Below are 27060 nucleotides of genomic sequence, written 5' to 3'. Positions count from 1 at the left end.
TTTACTGACAAGTTGTTTAACTACTCTGAGTCTCAGTTTCCTCATCTACAACAGAGGGATGATAACTTACAAGAACATCTGGAGCAATCTCATTGCTTTCTCGAAGGTGGGAGTGGGGAGAAAACAAGTGTGAAGCAAGTGTGGCAGGAGAGGAAACAAGTGACTAGAGAGGACAAGACAGTGGTTTAAGAAAATAGTCAATTGTAATCACTATGCGTGGTGTCAAATATGTGCTAGACTTATTGGGGCGATCACTTCGGAAGGTATATAAATATCTAATCACTATGTTGTTTGTACACCTGAAACTAATATTGTATGTCAACTGTCAATGAAAATTTAAAAATTACAAAAATATATACTAAACCATGTAATTATAGGGGGGAAAAAAGAAAGTAGACAAAAGAAAGGAGGATGAGCCTGCACAGAAAACCTCTACTGCTACATGAATTCCTGGCAAATTATGCCTTCACCCAACTCTTAAAATACTAGATCACAAGATCAGAATGTGTGTTTTAAAGTTAAACAGCAGCCAGTATTTATTACCTTAACACTTTTTGGAATACTGATCCATTCCAGAAAAAAGCCAGCATATAACAGGGTATTTATGATGGTGTAATGTCACAAGGTCAGAAAGTATAAGGCAAAGGACCTGTTCTCCTTCAACAGAAGAAGGGGAAATAATTGCTCATATAAATCTCTCTGTGTAGGGGACTGCTTGCTGACATTTCCTCAGGTGACAATAAATCTCTGTGTGCAGATTACTATGCTGCTTGTTTCAGGCCAGGCCGAGGGACCCCACCTGCTGGAGCGACCCCACTCACTCCCTCACTTTGCAGATGCCCTTCCAGCCCCGGCACTGCCCCAGGTGCGGCTGGCCGGGGAGGGACTGCGGGAGGTTGGCTCCAGGGTGTGTCCGACCCCTCTCACCCAGTCCTGCCCCGCCGGCCACCTTCTAATTAATTTCCTTTTAATGTGCATGAATCTGCGCACTGGGCCTCTAGAATATACACTGAGTGGCCAGATTATTATGATCTCTGAATGCATAATAATCTGGCCACTCAGTGTATATCCTATATAATAAAAGGCTAATATGCAAATTGTCCCCTCGACCAGGAGTTCAACCAGCAGGCAGGCCAGCCAACCGCCCATGTCCCCTCCCCTGGCCAGGCTGGCTGGCCGGACCCCACCCATGCACGAATTCTTGCACCGGGCCTCTAATATATATATTAAGGGCCCAGTGCATAATGAGTGGCCAGATTATTATGCATTCAGAGATCATAATAATCTGGCCACTCAGTGTATATTCTAGAGGCCCAGTGCGCAGATTCATGCACATTAAAAGGAAATTAATTAGAAGGTGGCCAGCGGGGCAGGACTGGGTGAGAGGGGTCGGACACACCCTGGAGCCAACCTCCCGCAGTCCCTCCCCGGCCAGCCGCACCTGGGGCAGTGCCGGGGCTGGAAGGGCATCTGCAAAGTGAGGGAGTGAGTGGGGTCGCTCCAGCAGGTGGGGTCCCTCGGCCTGGCCTGTGGGGATCCAGCTGAAACCGGCAGTCTGACATCCCTGTGGGGTCCCGGAGTGGGAGAGGGCACTCTGCAAAGTTGCTGTCGCTTGGCAGCTCCTGCATTGAGCATCTGCCCCCTGGTGGTCAGTGTGTGTCATACCTACTGGCCAGTCGGCTAGTTGGTTGGTTGGCCAGTTGCTTAGCCTTTTATACACACACACACACACACACACACACACATATATATGGCTATATTTTTATTGATTTCAGAGAGGAAGCGAGAGGGAGAAGGAGAGAGAGATAGAAACATCAATGATGAGAAAGAATCATTGATTGGCTACCTCCTGCACATCCAGATCAAGCCCGCAACCCAGGCATGTGCCCTGACTGGGAATTAAACCAGGTTCACAAGTTGATGCCCAACCGCTGAGCCATGCCAGCCAGGCAATCTCCTTGTTTCTTGAGCTTCGTGTGCAGCTTGCACTGCTGGAGAATAGCTTGCTGGAGCCATGAAGCTACCATGCCAACCTGCTCAGCTCTCTCCATTGCTTTGAAACAATGCAGGACTTTTGAGAGACACATTTTGACATGTTTTGGAAAAGGTATTTTGGTCAGTGCGTATACAAGGCAGCTTTTTTATTATTATTCGTTCAAATATTTATTGAGCAGCTAAGGAGATACGAAGGTGATTAAAACATGGTCCAAGAAATGAGGCAAACACACGGGGAAGTAGAAAACCAAGTATCGGTACCCTGAGTCACAGCGTCAAAAGAAAGTGCGGTAAGCTTTTTAAAAAAGTTAATACAAATTAAAATTTATTACTAGTAGTAATAACAGCAACAATTAGTGAATACTGACTTTTTAATCCTGCCCGTGTCTTTAGGACGTGTGGATGAAAAGGAAGTTCTATGGAGAGCAGCCTCACAGGATGATCTGATCATAAATTCCTAACTGGGCACGTCAGGGTGGGTAGTCACGCCCTAGGCCTATAACTTTTTAGTGGAAGGTTTATATTTGCCTTAAGTAAGCCCTGTCCATTGTTTCTGTGCATCTAGGTTAACAAACTTCTGAAATGCCTCTTTTTCAGACCCCTCCTCTAAAGCATGATCACCCTTAAGAGAACACAGAATCTTAATCCTATCTCTGCCTTGCTCTCTCCCACCTTCACATAATCATTTTTAGGTTCCCTCCCTCATTCCAAATGCTTAAAGAAGCTGCAAACTGTCACATTTACCTACTGAGATAAACACCTCTCCTTCTGTAAGACAATCCCAGCACTCAGCACTGGTCCATGGAGCCACATTACAAGGGCAGGGGGTAGCTCTCAATCCTTCCCCTGCCTCAACTCACGGGAGGGCTAGATGGTTCTGATTGTTCTCCATCACCCTCCCCACTCCCTGCCCAGATTTTTTATCACAGGTGTTGAGGTTCAGTCCCTTGCCCAACACATACATTTATCAATTGACTCTACACTTATACTCAGCCTATACATGGCCACGGGATTACATGAGGAATGCAATGGAGAACTACAAAACTAAAGGTGGATGCTTATCAGGAGCACCAAGGCTAATGATTCTCTAGCTGATGTTGAAATTTAAAAACCAACCAAGGAGTTTCATAGAAAACTAACAGTGTTTGATACCAATGTGGCATCCAGCTTTGGACTAAACTGAAGGCCTCTCATGTAGGAAGTTGTCTCTTTCTCCCCAGCTAGAAGTCTGGCCCCCAAACATCACATCTACGTCTTGGGAGATTCATCCGCATCCCCACTGATCATGCTGAGCAGCCACAAGAACTTCCTGGAGGGTGGCGATAGTCTGAGCACTCAGCATTCCAAAATTCAGTGGACGTAAGGAGTGAGGAAGTGGTAGCAAGAGTCAGACAAAAGTGGGATGCACTTTTTTATTTTATTTTATGCTAATACCATGCTGTTTTGATTACTATGGCCTGTAATATAGTTCGATATCAGTGGGATGCACTTTTAAAAGGAATGATGCCAATCCTTGTAAACCAAGACCCAGAGTGGGGAAGGCACTAAGTCTTCAAACACTGACTGGAGGATCAAGTCAAGGGCCGGTCCTCATATGTGAAAATGTTTTGATTGTTTCAAAGTCTCTCAATCTTTATTTAAAATGGAAAAATCATTAAATTTATTATTTTTGGTTTAAGTATAGTTTCTGTAAAATATTATATTAGTTTCAGGTGTACAATATAGTGATTGCACTTTTGTATACCTTACAATTCGATCAGCCCACTAATTCCAGTAATCACCAATTATTGTATAAACTTATCACAGTAGGGCAACCATCCCTTTGGTCTCTGTTTCTATGACTCTGTTTTTATTTTGTTTTGTTTGATTGATTACACAGCGGTAAAAAAAAAAAAAAAAAAAGAAATCTTGCCCTTTTCAACAATATACATCAGTGGTTCTCAACCTTCCTAATGCCGCGAACCTTTAACAGGTTGAGAACCACTAGCAGGGTCGCCTAAGACCATCGGAAAACACAGATATTTACATTACGATTCATTAACAGCAACATTACAGTTATGAAGTAGCAACGAAAATAATTTTATGGTTGGGGGTCACCACAACATGAGGAACTGTATTAAAGGGTCGTGGCATTAGAAAGGTTGAGAACCACTGATATAGATGGACCCAGCGGGTATTATGCTAAGAGACATAAATCAGACAGAGAAAGACTATATACTGTATGGTTTCACTTATACATGGAATCTAAAAACCAAAGACTTTCAGTTTTACTTGAAACCCATTACACTGACATCTACTGCATTTTTAGTGGTGATTGTAGCTGCCAGACCAACAAGGTGTATCTGCATTCCATTTCTTTTATTTCTTGTAGGTATAGCACTGATAACCATCAGCCCACTTTGCTGACGTGTCTTGTATTTAACAAGACTAACAAAATGAGAAACCCAGGAGTTCCTCCTTCCCATTCCATTTACCTTTAGTTAACATTTAACCAGATTACCATTATGAATGGAAAGAAAGACTTCCTGACAAACCTTTTCTTCCTTTATTATTTTAAACTCATAGCTTGATCTCTCTTAATTTCTAGAAAATTAGCATTTTCTAGAATGGCATAATTTTACTGTTATTATGTGCCTAATTTCTTCTTCCTCTCCCGGTGGACTCCAGGGTGGCCTTTACTGCATGCTCTATATCTTCTGTTACCATGCAACTATGGAGTGATTTGAGAGGTGAAACTCATAAATCAAGTTGACCTATAATACCAGGGCATTGTGTTGTGAGTCAGTACACACACACAAGAATTGCGTGCACCGGCTCAGGGATGACGTAATCTGAAACATACAACACGCTGTGCACCCTGGCTTCTGCCAATTGTGAGAAACAACATAAATGGAGCCACTTTAAAATCAAAGCTGCCATCCCCCAGGAGCTGCCTTGCACATTTACTCCTCAAACCTTTGGAATATTAAAACGGGGCAAAGCCACCTTTGGACTAGGCCTAAGCAGCACTGTATCCCAAACAACTCTTTGTTATAACTAGAACTGAAAATTAAAGACATTCTTTAGAACGAGCGTCACTATTTAGCTTATCTGCCCCTTCTATTTCTTCCTCCTATTCATGTAATTGTTCCCCTTCCCTTTCTCATAACTATCCCTTGCATTCACTTCCTTAATGGGGACACTATTTGGGTTTCTACCTGAATCAGTGCTTCCTGCAAAGCTATTGTTTTGGATCGCAAATAAATGCTTATTGCCTTTCATTTTGGTCTTGTAGTTTTAGGATAACACTAAGACAGCAGATTTTGAATCTAAAGGCCTTGTCAGGCTTAGGCCAGGGAAGCCCTCTTCACAGTGAAACATCTTGAGTTATAGGGCCTCTGGGGCCTCGATGGGGTTGGCCTCCTTGCTGACCTCATGTAGAGCCTGGAGTTTGAAAGGGAGCAAAGATTGGATAGGGAAGTCAAGACTCAAAAATTCAAGTTATCCCACGGAGACAGTGAATGTTCCGAATAAACATTGCTGACACCGCTGCTGCATCCTGAGCGGGTCTGCCAGGAGTGAGGCTCCGGAGGGAATTGGCTTGAGCCGGGGTCCCTCAATGCCAGGCTCAGCCCTGCCTCTGGTTGCTGTCTGTGCCTTCTCTGGCCTCACTGCCTCTGAGTCTCAGGCTCTGATCTGTACAACGTTGAAAACATTAACAAAATAAAAAGGCAACCTATAAAATGGGAGAACGTATCTGCAAAACCATGTATTGAATTACAGGTTGAATTGAAGGCCAGGGAAGATAACCTATGTGAAGTGTCCAGCCCTGAGAGCGATTTGGGGTGTGATTTGAGAAACTGGAGGTAAGAACATTTGGGAGAGAAGCCCAGGATAGCATCCATGGCCTATCTCAGCAAGGTCATGAGGGAAGGCAAGGGATGGCAATAGTTTTTAAGTTAAATTGCCCTCATTCTCTAATCAAACTTTCCCTAACACGAACCACACAAGGAACTCTGTCCTGCTTTAATCTTTTACTTAATTATCAGAGATTTTACCAGCTTTAAGACTCACCTTTAGTCTTCCCATCTCTTTCCACTAGCAGTAAACCGTTAAAGCGAAGACTGTAGGTGTTTTCCATAGATCAATCAGCAAGGTGTGTGCGATAGGGCTGAGCCCTGCTTTGAAATCAGATCGAAAGAGAACATCCAGGTACCAGGAGGCAACAGGTCCAAGATGGAGAGAAAACGGACCCTGGCCTGAGAATTAGAAGTTTGGAAAGCAGCTCTCCTGAATTCACAGTAACTGTGGACCATCTGTCAGGAGGCAAACTCACTCCATCATCTGGGGTTTAATTGTTAAATAAATCTCTTTCAGAGCCCTCTGGCAGATGCAGGAGCGGAAGCCATCAGGCATGTAGCAACAGAAAGCCGGGATATGGAGGCACTGAGATCTTTGAGAACTTTGGGGTTGGAGGCTGTTGCTGTCTTGCGGGCTTTTAGTGTAAATGATGCCCTAATGTAGGAAAGACCCATTGCCTTCTGGCTCCTGCTCACCTCTTGAACCTCCTCTCTCTTAACTCCAACCACAGAGGCCTTGTTTGGGGTCTATTGAAAAGGACAGCTAACTCTTTTTTTTCTGCCAGGCTGCATTGGAGGCGCGCAGGTGAATTGTCACCTGAGGCCGCCAGCGCGGCGCTGGGCGGGGCGAGGGGCGGGGGAGGAGGAAGAGGAGGGGAGGAGGGGGAACTGGGGGAGCGGCAGGGGAGCTGGCGGGGAGGAGGAGTCTGCAAACTTTCAGTTCGAGGGCATTGTGGGAAGCAGCCATGGTCTGAGGCAGATGCCTCACCTGTCAGCCGCGCGGGCTCCTTCACTAGGCTCTCGCCAGTCGGCACTTGTCAGGCTGGGGCGGAGGCGGCCGGGTCACCATGGTGAGTGCCCGAGATCGGGGCGGCGCTGATCCGCGAGTGAGCGCTCTGGCTCTCGAGAGGCACCTGCGGAGCCTGGCCCGGCGCGCGCTCCGTGAGGGAGGCTGCCGGGTCCCGCCGGAGTCCCCCGGCCCGTCTGTGCCTGTGGCCCAGCCGCCGGGGCACCCGGGACACCAGCCCGGGACTCTCGCGGCCACCTGGCCCGCTGCTTCATTCATTCAACCAACGTTTGCTGAGCTCTTAGGCTCTGCCAGGCGTGGTGCCAGGCGCTGGGGAAATCGCGGAGGATCGGTGGAGACCTAGCTATCTGGGGCTCAAGTTCTAAGAGGGAGGTGTGGCTGGAGGGAGACTTGTAATACATCAGTAACATAAAGAGAGTAAGCGCTCTGTCTTCTCAAACACAGTGAGATGGAGGGGTGGAGAGGCAAGTCTGCAGAGTGGGCGTGCGGGAAAGGCCTCTTTGAGGAGGTGGTGACGTCTGAGGTCCTGGAGGAGCCCTGCGGTGGTGGGAGCAGGCAGAGGAGAAGCCATAGAGAAGAAACCTGGCCAGATGAGGCCGGGCCTTATAAGCCAAGTTAAGGAGTTTGGTTTTTACTCCATCTGAGTGGGGGGTCCTTGGGAGCATGTTAGCAGGAAAACTGACCTTATCTCTTCTATATATTTATTTTATTTATTGATTAAGGTATTACATATGTGTCCTTATCTCCCCGTGCCCCCACCCCCACCCCCCAACCCGGCTCATGCCCTCACGCTCCTGGAATCTTTGTCCATTGGTTAGGCTTATATGCATGCATACAAGTCCTTTGGTTGATCTCTCCCTGGTACCCCCACCCTCCCCTACTTTCCCTCTGAGGAGGTTTGACGGTCTGATGGATGCTTTTCTGTCTCTGGATCTGTTTTTGTTCATCAGTTCATGTTGTCCATCATGTTGTCATATTTCTAAAAGATCTTTTTGGCGGCTTGTGGAGGTTAAACCTGTGTGTGTGTGTGTGTGTGTGTGTGTGTGTGTGTGTGTGTGTAGGAGTATCACCGTGAAAACAGGGAGACCAGTTGCAGTGCTGCAGGGGACAGGTCCGTGGATGCACTTGGATGGAAGCCACAGCTTCAGGCACCTCTTGCTCTTGCCTTCTGTCCAGGTAGAATTTTGAGAGTGCAGTGGCCTGAGCTGCACCAGACCCACTTCATCAGGTGATCTCACTCCCCAAATCCCGGGAAAAGTGACCTGCAAGCCCCTGGTGCTCTTTGCTCAGGTGGCCCACTGCAGGCAGGTCAGGAGGACATGTGGGTTCAGACAGTTGATGGACAAGGAGAGCAGCAGAGAGCCGAGCTCCTGGACAGGAAGACCCAGGTGCCAGTTCCTAGGAGGGCTTTGGCTGTACAGAGTAGAGGCATGTAGAGACACTGTTGCTTGTTTGCTGAGGGTTCCTGGTAAATACAGTGTGATGCAAAAAGGAGGCTGTAAATAATGGAGCAGCTCTCTTGGCTTGCTCAGGTTTCCCAAGGAACAAGGTGACCGTGAGCAGCGCAGCCCGCCAACATCATTTGCCTGATGGAGGGTGGAATGAGGCCATGGAGTTCCTGAGTAGCTGAAGACAGCTTCCAGCCCAGGGGCTGCGACAGGTCCATGCTCTAGCGCCTGCTGTGGAGATTTAATTTTCTTGCTGGTGAAAATTGTGGTCAGTTGATCAGAAATGTGCAAAGTTTTCCTGGTTTTCCACTAGATCTTGCCCAACAGGAAATATTAATGTCTCGGGCACTTGTGATAGGCCAAGTGGTATGCACAACCCTTGCATTTATGATCTCGGTCCTTGCAACAACCAGATGAGAGTAACTGTTATGCTCTTTGCCTTTTACCTGTTCTAGCAGTGTGTCCTTGGATAAGCCCTTGACCTCTCGATGCTAGTTTGCTCATGGAAATAATATTTGTTCTAAATTTGTAAGGCAGGGGTCCTTAGGAGTCCCTAAGACTTTTCAGAGGGCCACAAGGCCAAACTATTTTCATGATAACACATGATATTATCTGCCCTGTTCATGTTCATTCCCATGTGACTGCACATGCAATTCTATTGAGGCGAATATAACAGTATGACCTGGGGTAGTGCACCAATTGAATGCAGAAGCAGGAGAGTCCAACTGCCTTCTATTGAGCCAGAAATTATGGAGACTTGCCAAAATGTAACAGTGCCACCCTTCTCACTTTTATTTATTTATTTATTTTTTTTGCTTTGGAAAATATTGTTACTCTTCATAAAAAAGTTATCTCTGTTAGTGCGTAATAGCTTTATTATTATTTTTTTTAATGAGCCTGGCCGGGCTGTGGTGGCTTAGTGGTTGAGTACTGACCTATGAACCAGGAGGTCACAGTTTGATTCCTGGTCAAGGCATATGCCAGAATTGCAGGCTCGATCCACGATTGTGCAGGAGGCAGTTGACCAATGATTCTCTCTCATCTTTGATGTTTCTATCTCTCCCTCTCCCTTCCTCTCTGAAATCAATAAAAATATATTAAAAAAATAAATGAACCGGTGAATTTCTAAACTTTTTCTCCATTTAAATGTGTAATATATGGCTACAACCTACATAAACAACTGTTTGGGCCCTAGCCGGTTTGGCTCAGTGGATAGAGCCTTGGCCTGCGGACCAAAGGGTCCCGGGATTGATTCCAGTCAAGGGCACATACCTCGGTTGTAGGCTCCTCCCCAGCCCAGGCCCTGGTCAGGGCTTGTGCAGGAGGCAACCAATTAATGTGTTTCTCTCACATTGATGCTCCTCTCTGTCTTTCCCACTCTCTTCCACTCTCCCTAAAAATCAATGGAAAAGTACCCTCGGGTGAGGATTAACAAAACAACAAAACAAAACAAACAAACAAAAACCCACAACAATTTGGGGGCTGTCTATTTTTAAGAGTGTAAAGGCATCAGAGACAGATTGTGTGGGTTAATGCAGATGAAAATGTATAGAGCAGCTTTGCCTACTATTAGTGCTCAGTGACCATGATGTCTCATCTATTTTTTCTGTCAAATGGTAGGGAATAATCACTGGTCCTCCCTATTGCCCTGCAACACTAGGCTTTTTTTGCGAGGGCCATTTTGTAACCCCCGTCTTTGTCCCGCTCCGTTCCTGACTCTTGCCAACTCTTACTCTAGGAAACTGGCCAGTGCTTAGAGCATCCCACCTGGAATGTGCACACAGGAAAAGGTTCTGATTCCACTGTGCAGGTGACCCAGGTTTCCAGCACAGAGATTTCACACCTCACGCATCTTGGAGCTGTGTTTGTATTTGAATCATACTATGTGAATCAGCTTTGTGCTTATGCACCCTGCCTTTGTTTTAGAAATCTCTGCCTTGGGAAACAATGCTAAGGTTATTGTGTTTCAGGGGCAGGGAGCCCCGTGGATGTAAACATCTTACTGGGAAGAATTTGCTACTGAATGATTAAAATTTGATGGAAGGATTTTATCTTTAAATATATTTTTATTGATTTCAGAGAGGAAGGGAGTGGAGGAGAGAGATAGAAACATCAATGATGAGAGAGAATCATTGATCAGCTGCCTTCTGCACGTCCCACACTGGGAATTGAGCCTGCAACTTGGGCACGTGCCCTGACCAGGAATCAAACCGTGACTTCTTGGTTCATAGGTTGATGCTCAACCACTGAGCCACACCGGTGGGATGATGGAAGGATTTTTTAATTTGTTTCTTTATTTTTCTACCCCATAAGAAGATAACAGTGAAGATTTATAGGATGAATTTTAAAAGGCTTTGGGGACACCGTAAATAAAAATGCAAACAGACTTTGTTTTATGCAGGACACGTGCTTCTGAAGAGTTGAAGTGACTTTTAAAACCATGTTGTGAACAAAACAGGGGAATTACCCATTGAAAGAAACTCAAATGGAAAGCCCTTTTGAAATATGAGTAATCATCTGCTTGTGTTGCAGATTCAGTTTGTTATTTATCTAAACTGAGGTAGATGGATGTTGAAACATCAAAAATTTCTTGCTATGATTTTAAGCCTTCTTTAGAGAGACCTTCCCAAGCTGAACTGTGAAGCCATTTCTTTCCCAGAATTCATGTTAGTTTGAAGCAACATGAGTGCACCCTTCTTCTAAATCAGATCATTCCGTTTCCCGTGTTCACCGCAGTCTCTTTACATTACATAGACATAGGAAAGGTGAAAAGGAATTGGGGAGGGTGAGGGAGGAGAACCCCAACTATGAGCCTGTAAATCCTGTCAGGTGCCCCCTCCCCACCCAGTATATTAATTTTATTGTCTGTGGCATAAGTGAATTGTAATCAGGATGTAGTTATTTGGGCAGTTTAAATTCCAGTCTGAGGGTGAAGCAGTCTATTGCTGTAAGGAGCACTTTCCTCCCCTTGAGGCCCGGTCTGGGCTGCTGGCCAGCGGTTGGTGTGGGGGCCAGGGGCTTTGGAATAGGGAGGGAAATGACCCTTTGTGGTGTTCAGTTGTCCCAAGGGGTTTACCCACTTCCCTTCCCACAGATCTCCCAACAACACCAGGGAAACTTGTATTTGCCTCTCGCCAGGACTGTTACTTCTGAGTTCCTATTACTCGTTTTTATGACAAATACTGACAAGAGCTTATGATTTTTATGTGGCATTTTACTAGCAACAGCTGGAAGGGAAGGGTCAGCAGACTGCGTGTTTGCCACACTGTATCGTCAATGCTTGTCCCGTTGGGTCCCATGAATTATTTCATTATGGACAGACAGAGGATAATAAAGTTATCCTTTCCCTTCTCACACAAAGTCCCTTTAAGAGTCATGCATTGCTTGACATCGCTGTGAATCATTCCTTCTTTTAAAAAAATCATTATAGTTCATTATAGTTGGCATACAATATTATACTAGTTTGAGGTGCACAACATAGAGATTTGACATTTATATACCTTATAATGTGATCACCACAGTAGGTCTAGTAACCATGTGTCCCCATACAAAGTTACGATGTTATTGGCTGTATTTCCTATGCTGTACATTGCATCCCCATGGCTTATTTATTTTATAACTGGAAGTTTGTACCTCTTATTCCCCTTCACCTTTTTCACCCACTCCCCACCCTCCTCTTCTCTGGCAAGCATCTATTTTTCCTCTGTATCTATGGGTTTCAAACAAAACAGAACAGAAACACACTCCTTCCCCTTTTTTGTTGTTACTACATCCAGAGATCATCCCAGAGATCTGAGACCTCTCTGAAGTTACTCCTTCCCTGGGGCCTCTCCTTAGCCCTCACAGAGTCTCTCTTCCTGGTATATCTCAGTCTTCTCTGATGGAATTCTTTGTTTCCCCCGAAGTGTCCTAGTCATTTATTTACCCAGGAGAAACTCCCTAATCACCATTGGAAGCCCCCAGATCCCAGATGTGATAGAATGTACACAGAAATCAGAGGCAAATGCCCCTCAAATGCTCTGTGTTGTACTAACCTGTCTTGCCAGCATCCTGATTGGGAAAATACTTGTTGCATGGCTGCCAATAGCAGAATACAGTAATTTATACGGCACGTTGTTTATTTAAGTTAGAGATGAAATGCCATTGACCCTTATGAGGAAGGTGGGCTTCAAAAAATCTCCCATAAAGCCCCAAGCCGGAAAACTTTCCCACAGATAGATCTGGTTGTGAGATAGCTTTCTCCAAATGTTTTTTAAAAACTGCCTGGGGAGGAATAATACGATCACTCGCTAGTTTCTCAGTGCGATGGGGCGTAGACCTAAAGTACATTCAGTGAAGAATAAGGGCATTCAGGATTCTATTTTGAATGCCCTTTTTGCAGCTTGTCCAGCAGGACTTGGGGGTGATAAGAATTTATGGGTATGTGGTGAGGTCCAGTGGACACTAAAATACTCCTGGAGCCTTCCTTTCATCTAGGCCTATGAGGAGAAGGAACTGAGGTCAGTTTGCAACCTGAGGTGCTCATGCCCTTTTTATACTCATCCTTGCAGAGGGAGGACCTCAGAGGATAAACACTACTCATTCAGATCATTTTTAGATGAAAAAAAATTATTTTTTTGCATTAAAACAGGAATATATTAGGGTCCAAGATGTAAAATTCACATAAGCTTTAAAGATGAAAGCCTAACAGAGAGCATGTTTATGGCTAGTTGCTCAGGGCTAACCTTCTACGCCTCCCAAGGCTACTTGCCTTTGCGGCTGTTACAATTATTTGGGTAGGAAAATTTAAGATAGCATTCTACGGCGGAGTCAGAAAATTTTTTCTGTCGAGGGCTGGATTGTAAATGTTTTAGGTTTCGTGGGCTCTGTAGTTTCTGTCACCATTAACTTTTCTACTGTAGAGTGAAAGAAACCATGGACAAGGTGTGAATGAGTGTGGATACATTTTAATAAAACTTTATTTACCAAAACAAGGGAGGGCCAGAATTGGCCTATAGGCTGTAGTTTGTCGCCCCATGTTCTAAGGCAGCTTCCATGTATTCACTCCTAAGTATATTAGACAAATGCATCAGACACACTGGCAGTGTTCCAGGCACGATTGGCTACGTGATTGGTGGGACCCAGTGCAAAATGAAAATGTAGGGGCCCTTGTTTGGAGTTTACCGAGAATTTTCAGATGATGACAGCAGTAATCTGAAAAAAAATCATTATAGTTAATTATTGCTGGCATGCAGTATTATACTAGTTTGAGGTACACAATGAGTGTGGTGCCCTTCGAATCCAGGCATCCGGTGTCCACAGAAACCAGTCCTGCGTCTGGGCCCCAGATATTGTGCTGGGTAAGCCAGAAGTTTCCTACTCTCCTGGACCCCCCATTCTTGGTGGGAAGTTCTGTAAACATTCTAAATAATTTTGTATCAAGCACATAGCAAAGGATTATACTAAAAAGCTTGGCTAAGTCCTCATCTTTTTGGAAATTGCTGCCATTTCTGAGATGGGCAGTGTGGGGACCTAGTTGAGGCATGTGGATCAGGAAGCAATGCTGGCCTTGTGGGCTAACTCAGGTCCTGACACCTCAAACCCTTCTTGGCCTGAGGAGGGGGTGCCATTGCTCAGCTGGAGCCTTTGCAGGGTCATTTCCGGGACCAGTTCCGATTGAACACAGAGTTCAGGAGCATCTGCCGCATTTAGTTTCAGATTAATGCTTCTGCCACAGGCATGCCTTTCTCTATCTCCCCATAGAACCCTGGGCACAGCACACCATGGCTTCCCAGCCCCTCTCATGTCTGCTCTGTTCATCCAGGTATGGCGTCATTTGTCAGCTTAGATCCTGCACATTCTGCCCCCATTTGTGTAAAATAAACATACAGATACCCCTATATATACAGATGTGTTTGTCAGGTCATCCAGGGTAGGCCTCTCTACATTTAATGGACAGATGAACATTCCAGCAAAATTGAGAAGTCACATACTAAACTGAAGCTTCCAGAAGGATATGCAAGAGACAGCGATTGTCTCTGGAAAGGGCTCTAAGCATTCGGTGTGGCAAGATTTTTATTGTCTGTTCTATTATTAGATGCTTCAGTGGTTTCTATTTTAATGTAATACCTTTTTTAAAATTTATTTTTTTATTGTTGACAGTATTAAAGATGTCCCCCATTACCTCCCCCGTTTGACCCTCTCCACCCCGCCCCCCACCATGCCTCACCCCAGGCCTTCACCATACTGTTTGAGTCCATGGGCTACCAGACGTCCTCAGACTATGGCCCGCGGGCCACATGCGGCCCGCCGAGGACATTTATCTGGCCCGCCAGGTGCCGCTGCCTGTCCTGCTTAGCAGCCAACTCGTTCCAGGCCCGCAGTGCGCATAGGAATTTGTTCATAGTTTTTTTTAAAACTATAGTCCGGCCCTCCAGTGGTCTGAGGGACAGTGAACTGGCCCCCTGTTTAAAAAGTTTGAGGACCCCTGGCATATATGCATATAAATTCTTTGATGAATCTCTTCCCACCCACTCTACCTCCCTTCCCCTGAGATCTATCAGTCTGTTCCATGAATCCATGTCTCTGGATTTATTTTGTTCCTCAGTTTATTTTACCTTTTAAATGATATAAAAATGACTTCATAAATATGTTGTTTTTATTGCTTCTCCAGCAAAGCTCTGTTTTGTTTTTCTCTGTTTTATAACTTCTTAAGCTTGGATGTGTTTGGAATTGGGATGGTTGCAGAAGGAGTCCCCTTAAAATACACACACAGACACACACACACAAAATTTCTCTTTCTTTCTCACTAACTTGGGCTTGGGCTCTTGGCTAGAGTTCAGAACTTCTAATTGTATTTTACTTTCATATGAGAACTGAAAATAGCTGGGGGGAAAAATGTGAGCCAACTTACTCACTTCAGTGACTCTGAAACTTTTGGTCACAGGTAAAATAATATTTCTAGTTGCTTCACAGGACTGAACCATTCAAGTACAGATGTGTTTGTCAGGTCATCCAGGGTAGGCCTCTCTACATTTAATGGACAGATGAACATTCCAGCAAAATTGAGAAGTCACATACTAAAAAAGTTGGGAGGGACCCGTCAAATCTGGTATCAGATCCAGATTATCACTGAATTGTTCTGCCCCCAATTTCAGTGTCTGCTGCTTTTCCTCGTTTTCCTTGAAAAAAGAAAAGAATCAGGTTTCATCCTGCAGCTGAAGCTATAAGAGGACTGAAAAAAAATTAATGTTTCTTCAGTGAGAAGTGTGAGAATTTCATCAGGTGACAGAGCATTCTGTCAGAAGAGGCCTCTCTGTCGTGTGACACACAGAGCATTTCACACAGGTTTTCATGAAGCCTTTGCGTGCTCGCATCTAGAAGAAGGTGTGGGACCAGGTGTGATGTGGCAGGGAGTGGGGAGGTGGCGAGGTGGACACCTCTGGCCCTGTGTGTAAGCTACGTGATTTGGACACGTGGCTCCTCCTTCTCCGAGTCAGGCCCACTTCCTTGGGTTACCAGAGGATTGAATGAGAGAATCCAGTTCAAGCCTTTTGCACGGAGGGCCTGGAATTCATTCCATAATGTTAGCTAGGTTATATTCTAAAGAAATAGGAAAAAGCTAATAAACCACTTAACAACTGGTTCATAAGACTTACCGTATTTTTCCCCCCTGAGGAATTCATTTGAACAGATAAAATAAAGAAACAAAATATCATAGACTGCAAATATTGGGGAGGTGGAAGAAGGTAAGGGTTATCCTAAGATCCCATTTTTTCTATGTGTGATTCAAAACTCCATGTATGCATAGAACATTTTTCTTTTATTCCTTAAACAAGCACGTGTTCTCGGTTTCTTTACTAAGAAGTCAATTCCTCAATTCTGAGTGTGCTGTGTATGAATTCTACCTTTCAGAGTCCATTTTGGCCTCATGGTTTTAATACCTTAAGAATTCAGATGATGTACTCTACATCAGCAAGCTTTGGGAGGCGTGACTCTATACCAAGGCAGGTCAGATTGAACCTGAACTTAGAAAGAGTACATGGGTGTGCCTCCTCCCACCTCTTAATATATTTTGCTCATAGCTGTTGGTATCGTTATCAAGGCATTAAGGCCCTGGCATCTGATTTTTCATGAGTGCTGGATTGGCTGCAGTAGGAAGAAAATGAAAGTTCTTAATAAACATTTCAGTGGTCATTACCATGCAGGGTGCTGAGTTCAGCATATTTAAGCATATTTAGCCTACTTAAGCACAGCCTCTTGAACAATTTTTCCTGATCACACACAAAATTTTACATTAAGATCAAATAAGCATCACTGTGAAATATGAATAGGGTCCCAAGTTATTAATGTTTCATTCAGCTTCAAAGTCATATTGAAAATTGCCTGGAACTTTTGCCTCCTTTTCCGGTATCTTTAATTTCCTTGAAAGATTTGAAACAGAACCAAAGGCCAGTCTGCCTCTCAAAAGATTCCAGGAGAAAAATCTAATTAGAGGCATATTTTCTATTAGACAAAATTAACCAACTAAGAAGTATCCTTGATACAATCTAAGTTGATTATTCTGTCCAGAGGAAATGATAAATGGAGGAATACGTGAATCACTTTTCAGGCTGTTTTTTTCCCCACTTGTTAATTCTTTTTTTTTTTTTTAATATATTTTATTGATATTTTACAGAGAGGAAAGGGAGAGGGATAGAGAGCTAGAAACATCGATGAGAGAGAAACATCGATCAACTGCCTCCTGCACACCCCCCACTGGGAATGTGCCCGCAACCAAGGTACATGCCCTTGACCGGAATCGAACCCGGGACCCTTGAGTCCGCAGGCCGACGCTCTATCCACTGAGCCAAACCGGTTTCGGCTCCCACTTGTTAATTCTTATGTTCTTAACTGTGGAGGTTATCAGAAAAGAAAACCCCACAAGCCTGAGGTCTGTTTCCTGATTACAAGAAATGGTGCTGTTGGGAAGAAATTTCTCACATGCATAGCAAACCTAGCCGGGTGCGGGGGTGGGTAATTACACTCTGAAGCGTGTTGTTTGGATTACAGAATTGCTGCAGGGACTCTGTGGAGGAGGCCATGGGAGGGCTCTGGAGGGACAGGAGTGAGGCTGAGCCCAGAAGGGCAGGCCGCCCTGCCTTCAGCTCTTCAGAAAAGGGTGTGGGTATGTATGTATGGATATGTGTATGAGGGGGAAGGATTGATGCGTAGACTATAAAGAAAGGTGATTTTAAGGAAATGTAGGTCCTGGAGAAGAGAGCCTGCTGAGTCTACCAGGAGGAGCAGGTCCCCGTCTCCTCTAACCCTGCCTTCCTGTCAATCCCATTGAGGGATGATTTCTCCAGAATATTCAGGCAACGGCATTTCTCACAGGTGGACTCTAGGAACTAAAAAGAAAAACTTTTAAAAATTTTAGAGTTACAAAATAAATATTAGTACCATCCTTAAGCATTTGGGGGAAATGAGTCAAAAGTAGCTGGAGCATTGTCCAAAGACAGGAGAAGCCTCCCTCCCCTCCACCACAGGGTTTCAGAGATGGCTTGTTTCCTTAGCAGCCACGGTGCAGTTTTGCTGAAGCTGCCGGTGTACGTGTGTGTGCGTGTGTGTGTGTGTGTGTGTGTATTTTGTCTCTGAGTGGGTTAGTTCCCTTATGCTTTTCTAAAAAAATCATCTGTTAGCCTGTATGTCTGTTTGCCCCTGAGCTTTCTTCCTCCAACACTAACGTCTGTTCTGAGAGGGGAAGCTTCTTTGAATAGCAGCATAAGGCAGATGTCACTAGAAAGACAGACAAGCATGGTGCTTGAAGGACTGCTGGACTGAAAGGTGAGGGGATCCAGGTCCTTCACCCAGTGATGCTCATAGCTGTGACCTTCACAAGGTCACCCAACATCCTAGGACATGCTCACAGCTGTCACACTAGGAGAGCTTGGGCCTAAGATATAATCTTAAAAATTCTTTCTGGTTCTCATACCCTGTTATCAGTAATAAGAAAATCATATGCCTCTTCAATCCTAATATACATTAGTAGCAAAATGAGAAGCAGGGCTGGCCAGGGGCTAAATGGTTGATCTGCGTGTCCTTGTGTCACTGTTGATCAGGAACTGGGCTCGTCCTAGATGTAGCTTGCAGGTGGGGCTCTTGTGTCCGAAGCTGGCATGAAGGGACAACGGCCACAACAGCAGAGAGCGCATCTTACTATGTATGGAGCCTGGCATTGTTCACCCACCTATTTGTGTGTCTAGGCACTGACTGGATTGAGTGAAGTTTTGGCTTCAATCAGGTTCAGTGCAGAAGCAGCACAGCATTTTCATTTTGCTGTGGGTACACATTAACTAAATGCCTACTGTGTTCTGCGCCCGGAACTGGAGATTATTAAGAGACGCAGAGGAAATAGAAATGCTTATGCTTCTGATCCCACAGGGAGGAAAACTTATATAAATGGAGCAGCTGGTATTCTACCCTCCACTGTGGGTTTCTTTCACGAATGTTGAAAACAAAAATGTGGTCAAGAAGGGTTAGGGTACATGGGGAGTGTGAATTTTGAGAGAGGTTCTCAAAATGTTACTGACTTGGTTTGGTGAGGAGCCTGTTTCACACATGGGGGAGGAAAAAGGGGCTGGGTGGTGAGATGGGTCTGCAAGTGGATTAGTGTGGCTGCATATGGGACCAAATTTGGAAAACTCTCTCTCCTCTCTCTCTTTTTAACACACACACACACACACACACACACACACACACACACACACACAATCCCCATCAATTTAGTTCCTAGAAAAAGGAGTCGTTTGGTGGAAAATGTTGAATGACAGAGGAGATTGTCTCCCTGCCATTTGTGGGAGGACAGGCCAAGAAAGTCTGGTATTTTTGTTTTCTGTTCAGAGTCATCATTTCATAGATACGGACTATGAGCATTGTGACAGACCTACTGGGACAAACATCTAAAATAAAACTCTATTTTGTTGCTTTTTTTCCCCAGATAATAGGAGCACATGCATATGTATAGATTGGATTGACTTGAAGTTTCAAAGTGAAATGTTAATTTTGTATTATATCAGATAAGTTGAAAAATCACATCCATATCTAAGAAAAACTTGAACCTATCATTTTTTTACACCTTTTTAATTGAGATGAGCCTACTGATCCTGAGCTTAGAAGCTGGGACAATATCAAATTGCTGTAAAATGTTGTTCTTTTTTTTGGAGATGTAATTAGCATATAACAATATATTAGTTTCAGGTATACAGCATAATGATTCAATATATGTGTATATATAGTGACATGAGCACCACAGTAAGTCCAGTTAACATTCATGGTTATTTTCTAAGAAAAGTCAGGCAATAAATATTTCTTTGTTAAGCAGCTTAATATCATTGCCTATGTTAACACAAAAACAAAACAAAACAAAAACAAAAAAAACATTCAAACCTGTAAAGATTTTCTGTGAGTTTATATAAGCCAAACTGTCGACAATTATCTCAACATATTGGGATAATGCTCCAGAGAATGGCAGTTTTTTACCTTGTTTTATACATTACAATCAAAAGAGGAGACGTAAGTGGATTACATGAAATCCATTGGTGATAGATTAAAGAGGTGGGAGAAATCAAGTGAGGAAACCTCTGGGATTGGATAAAAAGTAAAATGATTGACACATACTTTTTTTACTTAGGTGGGTACAGGGTAGTTAACAGTCAACAATTAAACAACAATAACAATGGTCTCCAGAGAGTAGCGTCTCTGCTTTGAGGGGTTCAGAAAAAAGTGACATTTTAATGATATGTTATCATAGATGCAAAAAGACAATAGGCTCAGTTAAGGTAAAGACTGACCTTTGTCAGGGAAGATACTTGCTTAGGAGTGACTACTCACCATAAACTGCTTTTAGTTAAATTTAATTTAATTTCAGACGATCCTTTGTGGTACTTTAGGTCTTTGAGTTTGCAAAACTGCCATGCAGGCCTTCCCTGAGCTAGTCAATTTAACATGTGGTCTTTTTTTCTGTCCACAGCTATTAAAATTCAAACCATTAAACTTATTTAAGAATCAAACATTTTAAAACTTAATGGACCAAATGCAAAAACTTCAACCAAGACTTCTATGTAAAGAATTAGGGAAAAGGCATTTATCCTGTCTCAATTGCAAGACAAGTAATTTTCATTATGAGAAAAAAAACAACCACCACCTTTCTAAAAGTGACTTTCTTTGAAATCATGGGCTTGTCTGATTAACTGATGTTTATCCATATTTATTAGCAAAATCAATATCAGAAGTGCCTCAAATCAAAATAGAAAGTAATTTTTGGAACAACTAGCTTAGCAAACATTGGTGCTGATAAAATTTGCATTGTTGCAATCTGCTCCCCATAAGTCAGCAGCAGGGCCAACACATCAATACTTTAAAGACCACACTAAATCTTTCTAACAAGAGTTACATTAAGACTATTAAAAAACAACAACAACCCAATATCTTCTAAACCCCATTTTCCTGAGTTCTGTTTTAGAAGTAGTAAATATAATTGTATTTTATTAGTAAGAGTTCAAAGGACAGAATATTTAAGATAACTACCTTTGCATAATAATTATATTTTTAGCAAGTATTTACAACATGAGTGTTTTATAATATACTTCTAATTTACAGTTACATTCTGTATTAGAATCTTGACTATGGAAGCTAAAAATTTTGGACTTTGATCAAAGTGATAAAAAAAAGAAGACACAACATTCTTTTTGTTGTTGTTAACTGTGAAATAAGATAATCACAGAGTAAGACTTCCTTTTTTTAATTTAATAAATCTTTATTGTTCAGATTATTACAATTGTTCCTCTTTTTTTCCCCATTGTTCCCCTCCACCCGGTTCCCACCCCACCCTCTGCCCTTACCACCCCCCCCCCCCCACTGTCCTCATCCATAGGTATATGATTTTTGTCCAGTCTCTTCCTGCACCCCCACACCTCTTTCCCCCCGAGAATTGTCAGTCCACTCCCTTTCTATGCCCCTGATTTTATTATATTCACCAGTTTATTCTGTTCATCAGATTTTTTTATTCACTTAATTTTTAGATTCACTTGTTGATAGATATGTATTTGTTGTTCATAATTTTTATCTTTACCTTTTTCTTCTTCTTCCTCTTCTTAAAGAATACCTTTCAGCATTTCATATAATACTGGTTTGGTGGTGATGAACTCCTTTAGCTTTTTCTTATCTGTGAAGCTCTTTATCTGCCCTTCAATTCTGAATGATAGCTTTGCTGGGTAGAGTAATCTTGGTTGTAGGTTCTTGCTATTCATCACTTTGAAAATTTCTTGCCACTCCCATCTGGCCTGCATAGTTTCTGTTGAGAAATTAGCTGAAAATCGTATGGGTGCTCCCTTGTAGGTAATTAACTGTTTTTCTCTTGCTGCTTTTAATATTCTCTCTTTGTCTTTTGCTCTTGGCATTTTAATTATGATGTGTCTTGGTGTGGTCCTCTTTGGATTCATTTTGTTTGGGGTTCTGTGCACTTCCTGGACTTGTAAGTCTATTTCTTTCACCAGGTGGGGAAAGTTTTCAGTCATTATTTCTTCAAATAGGTTTTCAGTATCTTGCTCTCTCTCTTCTTCTGGCACCCCCATAATTCTGATATTGGTACGCTTGAAGTTGTCCCAGAGGCTCCTTATACTATCTTCATATTTTTGGATTCTTTTTTCTTTTTGCTTTTCCGGTTGAGTGTTTTTTGCTTCTTTGTAATTCAAATCTTTGACTTGATTCTTGTGTTCCTCTAGTCTGCTGTTAGATCTCTGTATAATATTTTTTATTTTAGTCAGTGTATGCTTAATTTCTAGTTGGTCCTTTTTCATATCCTCGAGGGTCTCTCTAAATTTATCGGCCTTTTCTAGAAAATTCTTGAAAAACCTTATAACCGTGGTTTTGAACTCTATATCCAGTTGTTTGCTTTCCTCCATTTCTTTCATTTGTGATCTGTTTCTTTGTCTCAGCATTTTGGCTGCTTCCCTGAGTTGATAGAGTGGCTTTGTGTTAGGTGTCCTATAGGGCCCAGTGGCTCAGCCTCCCCAGTTACCTGAGGTGGACACCCTTGGTGCACCTCTTTGTGGGCCTTGTGCACAGTCTTGTTGTAGTTAAGCCTTGATTGTTGTTGGTATCACTGGGAGAAATTGACCTCCAGGCCAATTGGCTGTGAGGATCAGCTGTGTCTACGCTGGGAGAACTTCTGTGCTGGAGACACCCTTATGAGACAAGACCTGCAAAAGCCTCTGTGCTCAGCTTGGATGGGGTGGAGTCTCAGGGCGGAGCAGTCAGCATTGGTTTCCCGTCAGCCCTGCCCTAATAGGCCCCTGTGTCTCAGTGTCTCGTGGTAATCGCTGCAAGCACCTCTGAGAGAAAGCCACCCTCGAGTTTCGCCCGCTCCAGACAGTCCAGTTTCTCCCCAATGAGTCTGGGTCCCCAGAGTCTCGCCCGGAACTGGAGTTCAGTGCAGTCAGGAGCTTTTGTCTCCCTCCCGCTTGAGAAAGCCAGCCACACACTCAGTTGCCAGTCCTCTCCACGCGCATCTCAGTACCCCTGCCTCCTGCAGCTCCTCTGAGTCTCAATGTGCTTTTCTCTTTCCTTCTAGTTCCACTCAGCCAGCCTTCCTGTGGTTCTGGATGATGTCCGTTTTGTCTTTTAGTTGTAGTTTTGAAATTGTTGTGCGAGGCAGCAGTTTAAGTGTTTACCTATGCCACCATCTTGGTTTCTCTCTCAAGACTTCCTTTTCCTTACAGAACATCTTTTTTTTATTTCCTAGTTTTGTTGAGAAATCATTAACCAGAACATCTTGGGGTGGTATTTTTTTGTAGCATCCTCGAAAGATGTATAATTAAATATCAGCATTACTGCCAACTGCCATAAGTGTTTATGGGTGCCAATGACTGTAGTTTATTCTGTAGCTACACATTGCTACAATTAGGTTAGATTTCTGAATTTTTAAAATAACAATTTAAAATGTTGGTCATGGGAAAGAGGTGAGAAAATAGAGTGTGCTATTCTTACATTGCCTGTTTCTCTGTGGGGTGATGTAAAGAATGGTTATTTCCAGCAAAAGTGACCCCAAACTGTTTGTTCCATTCTCCCTTAAAAAAATTCATACTATTTTCCAGATCTAATGAAAGAAGAAACAAATGTTCAAAATTGAAGACATTAAGTTCATCTTCAGCCCTATCTGCACATGGCTGATTGCTCTGTACTGGGCGTGGTCTGGGACTGGCTCCCTGTGTGACTTCTGTATAGAGAGCTGGGGGCCACCAGGTAGAGAACAGATGCCCTCTTGCCAATGCATGTTTGTTTCACTGCCCACCCTTAATCCATCACCTTTTTACAGTAGAAAAAGACCCTCAAAGGAATCGTATAATGAGATTTGCAGGAGGCCAGGTTCCCTATCAAGTATTTAGCCCTGGAGTTACTTTAATGGCAATTCGATTAATATTAAACTATTTTTTCATAACTGAAGCTTAAATCCATGACAGTTAAATAATGTTACCTCCAAAGAAGCTGATGATTCTTACAGTTTTCTGGGATATAAAACTCTTTTGGTAACCTGCTAAATTTTCTGGATCTTCTCCTTAAAGCAATTCTTCTTCTTAATGAATCCAAATTTTGGCATATACTTTCTGAAAGTCTACTGACATCCCCTTTCCCTTTCAGATTATCCTAGACTTGAGCATTTCTTATAAAGCTGTAAAATCCTACCTGAATTCAATACCTATCCCTGCCACCTATAGTTTGCTAACACTAGGAAAGTCTTCTAAATGCCAACAACATATTTTTTTTTTGTCTTCAGTACTGGTACATCACCTAGGTATGTGGAGTAAACAATAAAATGCATGTAAACGTGCTCAGCATTGTGCCTGCCATGCAGAAGGTCTTCTTTATTGATAGATATAATTGTCATACGGAATACCATGTTTAGATTAGTTGAGCAGCAGATTTGAGTCTTCCTGGAGGAAAGTCTCCCTGAAAGGTTAGGTGATGATCAGAAGATTTCTTGGGAGAGCTTAGGACCAGAGTTAGTGAGAGTTAGTGGGCCAACGATAGTGCCTTTACAGTTTGCTAACTCATTGCTGTTGCATCTACCTCCATGTCAGGTAAACACTTAACAATACATACTCTTAGAAGGCAGATAAGACACCTTTTTCCCCTAGAGATGTGTTCACAAATTCTTTCAAATTTTCTTTTATTTTCAAGGAGCCTACACAACCATTTTTGTTAATAGCAATTTTCTCAAACAGGCCACTATAGGGTAGATCCTGGAGCCATTTTCTGGTTGTCATTGTAGCCATATCATACTGTGACCATGCCCTGGTTATGTTGATTGGACCATGTCTTCTACAGAGGGCTAATGTCACTGCCTATGGGCTTTTTAAATTTCTAATTTTTAAATTACCTGTAGTTTTTTATGAACAATCTATAGTATTTTTGACTCTATGTGTCTATTTATCACATATTTAAAAGGCTCAAGTAGTGTAACCAGCAGTCCTGTCTACACTGTATACATATGAAGACTGCCTTTGATTGGTGGGAAGGACTGATACATGGATGTTGGGAAGACCTCAGGCTGTAGAGTCAGACAGATCTGTGTTGGGATCCCTCTTGGCCATTTCCTAGCCTTTGAACTTAGTCACTGTCATGGGTGTTCTGGGACATCGTCATGGTCTCATATGAACATCCACTATCTGTTCCTTGCCGGTGGTTATTATGATTATGATGCTTCTCTTAGCAATATTGTGTCTTCATGAACTGGAACACTGGCTTTGTTCAAAAAGGGCCATCTGATCTCTGGATTTGTTTTGACAAGTGACCAGTTGAAGTAGTTTTTTTCAAATGTGTGAGAATGGAAGGAAAAATCACCCACTATTTTTCATAGATGTTTATCATTGAATATATTACATTGCATTCCTAATTTAACCAGTGAACCTAACTGATGACAAAATTCATTCTGGTAGTTCTATGGAATGTGAAGTAATGTATACAGAAGAATGATTTATGTGCTTGGATTATGCTGTGGAATTTAAAGAATTAGTTTTCTTAGGAAACTAGGATCCATTGCCTTAGTTCTTCTTATAAGGTTCACATGTTAGGTTGGTTTTAAACATTATGCATTGTGCATTTTAGGTTGGTTAGTACCACAGTCCACAGGCATCTAAGGTTGGTTTATACACTTAGGAGGGACAATGATTATTATCTGAGAGTTGGATCAGACCCTAAGGAATCATAACTTGGGACTGTAAAGAATTAATTAACACAGTCTCTCTGCTTTCCTTGGATTGCATCCAAAATCAACCCTGGATGGTAACTCTCAGAATTGGCTCCTCCAAACTCTTCCTCCTAAAGGAAATGTGTCACAAACACTGAGCCCATGACTAAAACTTACCAAGCAAGAAGAACCAATGGCAGTCCTTAGTTTCATAGTTAAAAATACTCTAAAGTTTTCCAGTGAGGTTTATAGAACATGGATAATTTACTTTTAGAATCAATGGTATTGTTTTACTAACTCTATTCACCCTAAAACTAAAGTAAAAAACTAAATCTCATTTATTTAAAGTAAAGATTGGGTTTTTGTTATTATCGTCAGCCTGAGACCTCCTGTACAGTCTTGGAATGCTTGCATTTGCTTTGGTCAAAAGACAATCATATTTGAGATCCAGATCTCCTCTTGACTCAGCAGCTTACCAGCCATGCATCTGTGGACAGTGCCTTTTCCTCTAGAACTGAATTTTCATTAAATCATATCATATCCACAATTCTCTTCAGCTTTAGCATTCTGCAAAGTATCTTGTCTATTATATTGGTAACTAGAGGCCCGGTGCACGAAATTCATGCACGGGGGTGGGGGTGTGTGTCCCTTAGCCCAGCCTGCACCCTCTCCAATCTGGGATCCCTTGACAGATGTCCGACTGCCCGTTTAGGCCCGATTCTACCGGGATCGGGCCTAAATGGGCAGTCGGACATCCCTCTCACAATCCAGGACTGCTGGCTCCCAACTGCTCACCTGCCTGCCTTCCTGATTGCCTTAACCACTTCTGCCTGCCAGCCTGATCACCCCCTAACCACTCCCCTGCCAGCCTGATTGATGCCTAACTGCTCCCCTGCCAGCCTGTTTGCCCCTAACTGCCCTCCCCTGCAGGCCTGGTCACCCCTAACTGCCCTCCCCTGCAGGCCTGGTCACCCCTAACTGCCCTCCCCTGCAGGCCTGGTCCCCCCTCAACTGCACTCCCCTGCAGGCCTGGGTTCCCCCCAACTGCCCTTCCCTGCAGGCCCAGTCACCCCCAACTTCCCTCCTCTGCCGGCCTGGTCACCACTAACTGCCCTTCCCTGCAGGCTTGATCGCCCACAACTGCCCTCCCTTGCAGGCCTGGTCCCTCCCAACTGCGCACCCCTGCTGGCCTGATCACCCACAACTGCCCTCCCTTGCAGACCTGGCCCCTCTCAAATGCCCTCCCCTGCTGGCCATCTTGTGGTGGCCATCTTATGTCCACATGGGGGCAGCCATCTTTGACCACATGGGGGAAGCCATCTTGTGTGTTGGAGTGATGGTCAATTTGCATATTACTCTTTTATTAGATAGGATAGAGCGCTGGTCGGCAAACTGCGGCTCGCGAGCCACATGCGGCTTGCAAGCCGCGGTTTGCCGCTCTGTTGACTAATGAGTTTGCCGACCACTGACCTAGACTCTCGATTCCAATAATTACAGGCTGTTGCTGTTCCTTGTGATTAAGCCCCTATCCCAGTGGTTGGCAAA

General features: G+C 43.5%; 1 protein-coding gene across 3 annotated transcripts in view; it reads left to right on the top strand.

Moving 5' to 3' along the window:
* The first annotated feature begins 6769 nt into the window (after positions 1-6769).
* The window catches only part of AP1S3 (adaptor related protein complex 1 subunit sigma 3), a 57605-nt gene continuing 37314 nt past the window's right edge, over positions 6770-27060 (top strand). Inside the window, exon 1 of one of the 3 annotated variants that reach the window (XR_013960656.1) lies at positions 6770-6904. Coding sequence is in view for 2 of the 3 variants with exons in the window: in XM_080669392.1 (XP_080525518.1) it covers positions 6902-6904 (3 nt within the window). In the remaining variant the exon portion in view is untranslated. The remainder of the gene's footprint in view (positions 6905-27060) is intronic. The other 2 variants (XM_080669392.1, XM_080669391.1) reach the window with 2 other exon arrangements.

This window comes from Plecotus auritus, assembly GCF_963455305.1.
Source record: "Plecotus auritus genome assembly, chromosome: 5".
Classification (NCBI taxonomy): Eukaryota; Metazoa; Chordata; class Mammalia; order Chiroptera; family Vespertilionidae; genus Plecotus; species Plecotus auritus.
The sequence above is the reverse complement of the archived record's forward strand: the minus strand, read 5'-3'. Positions and strand labels throughout refer to the sequence as shown.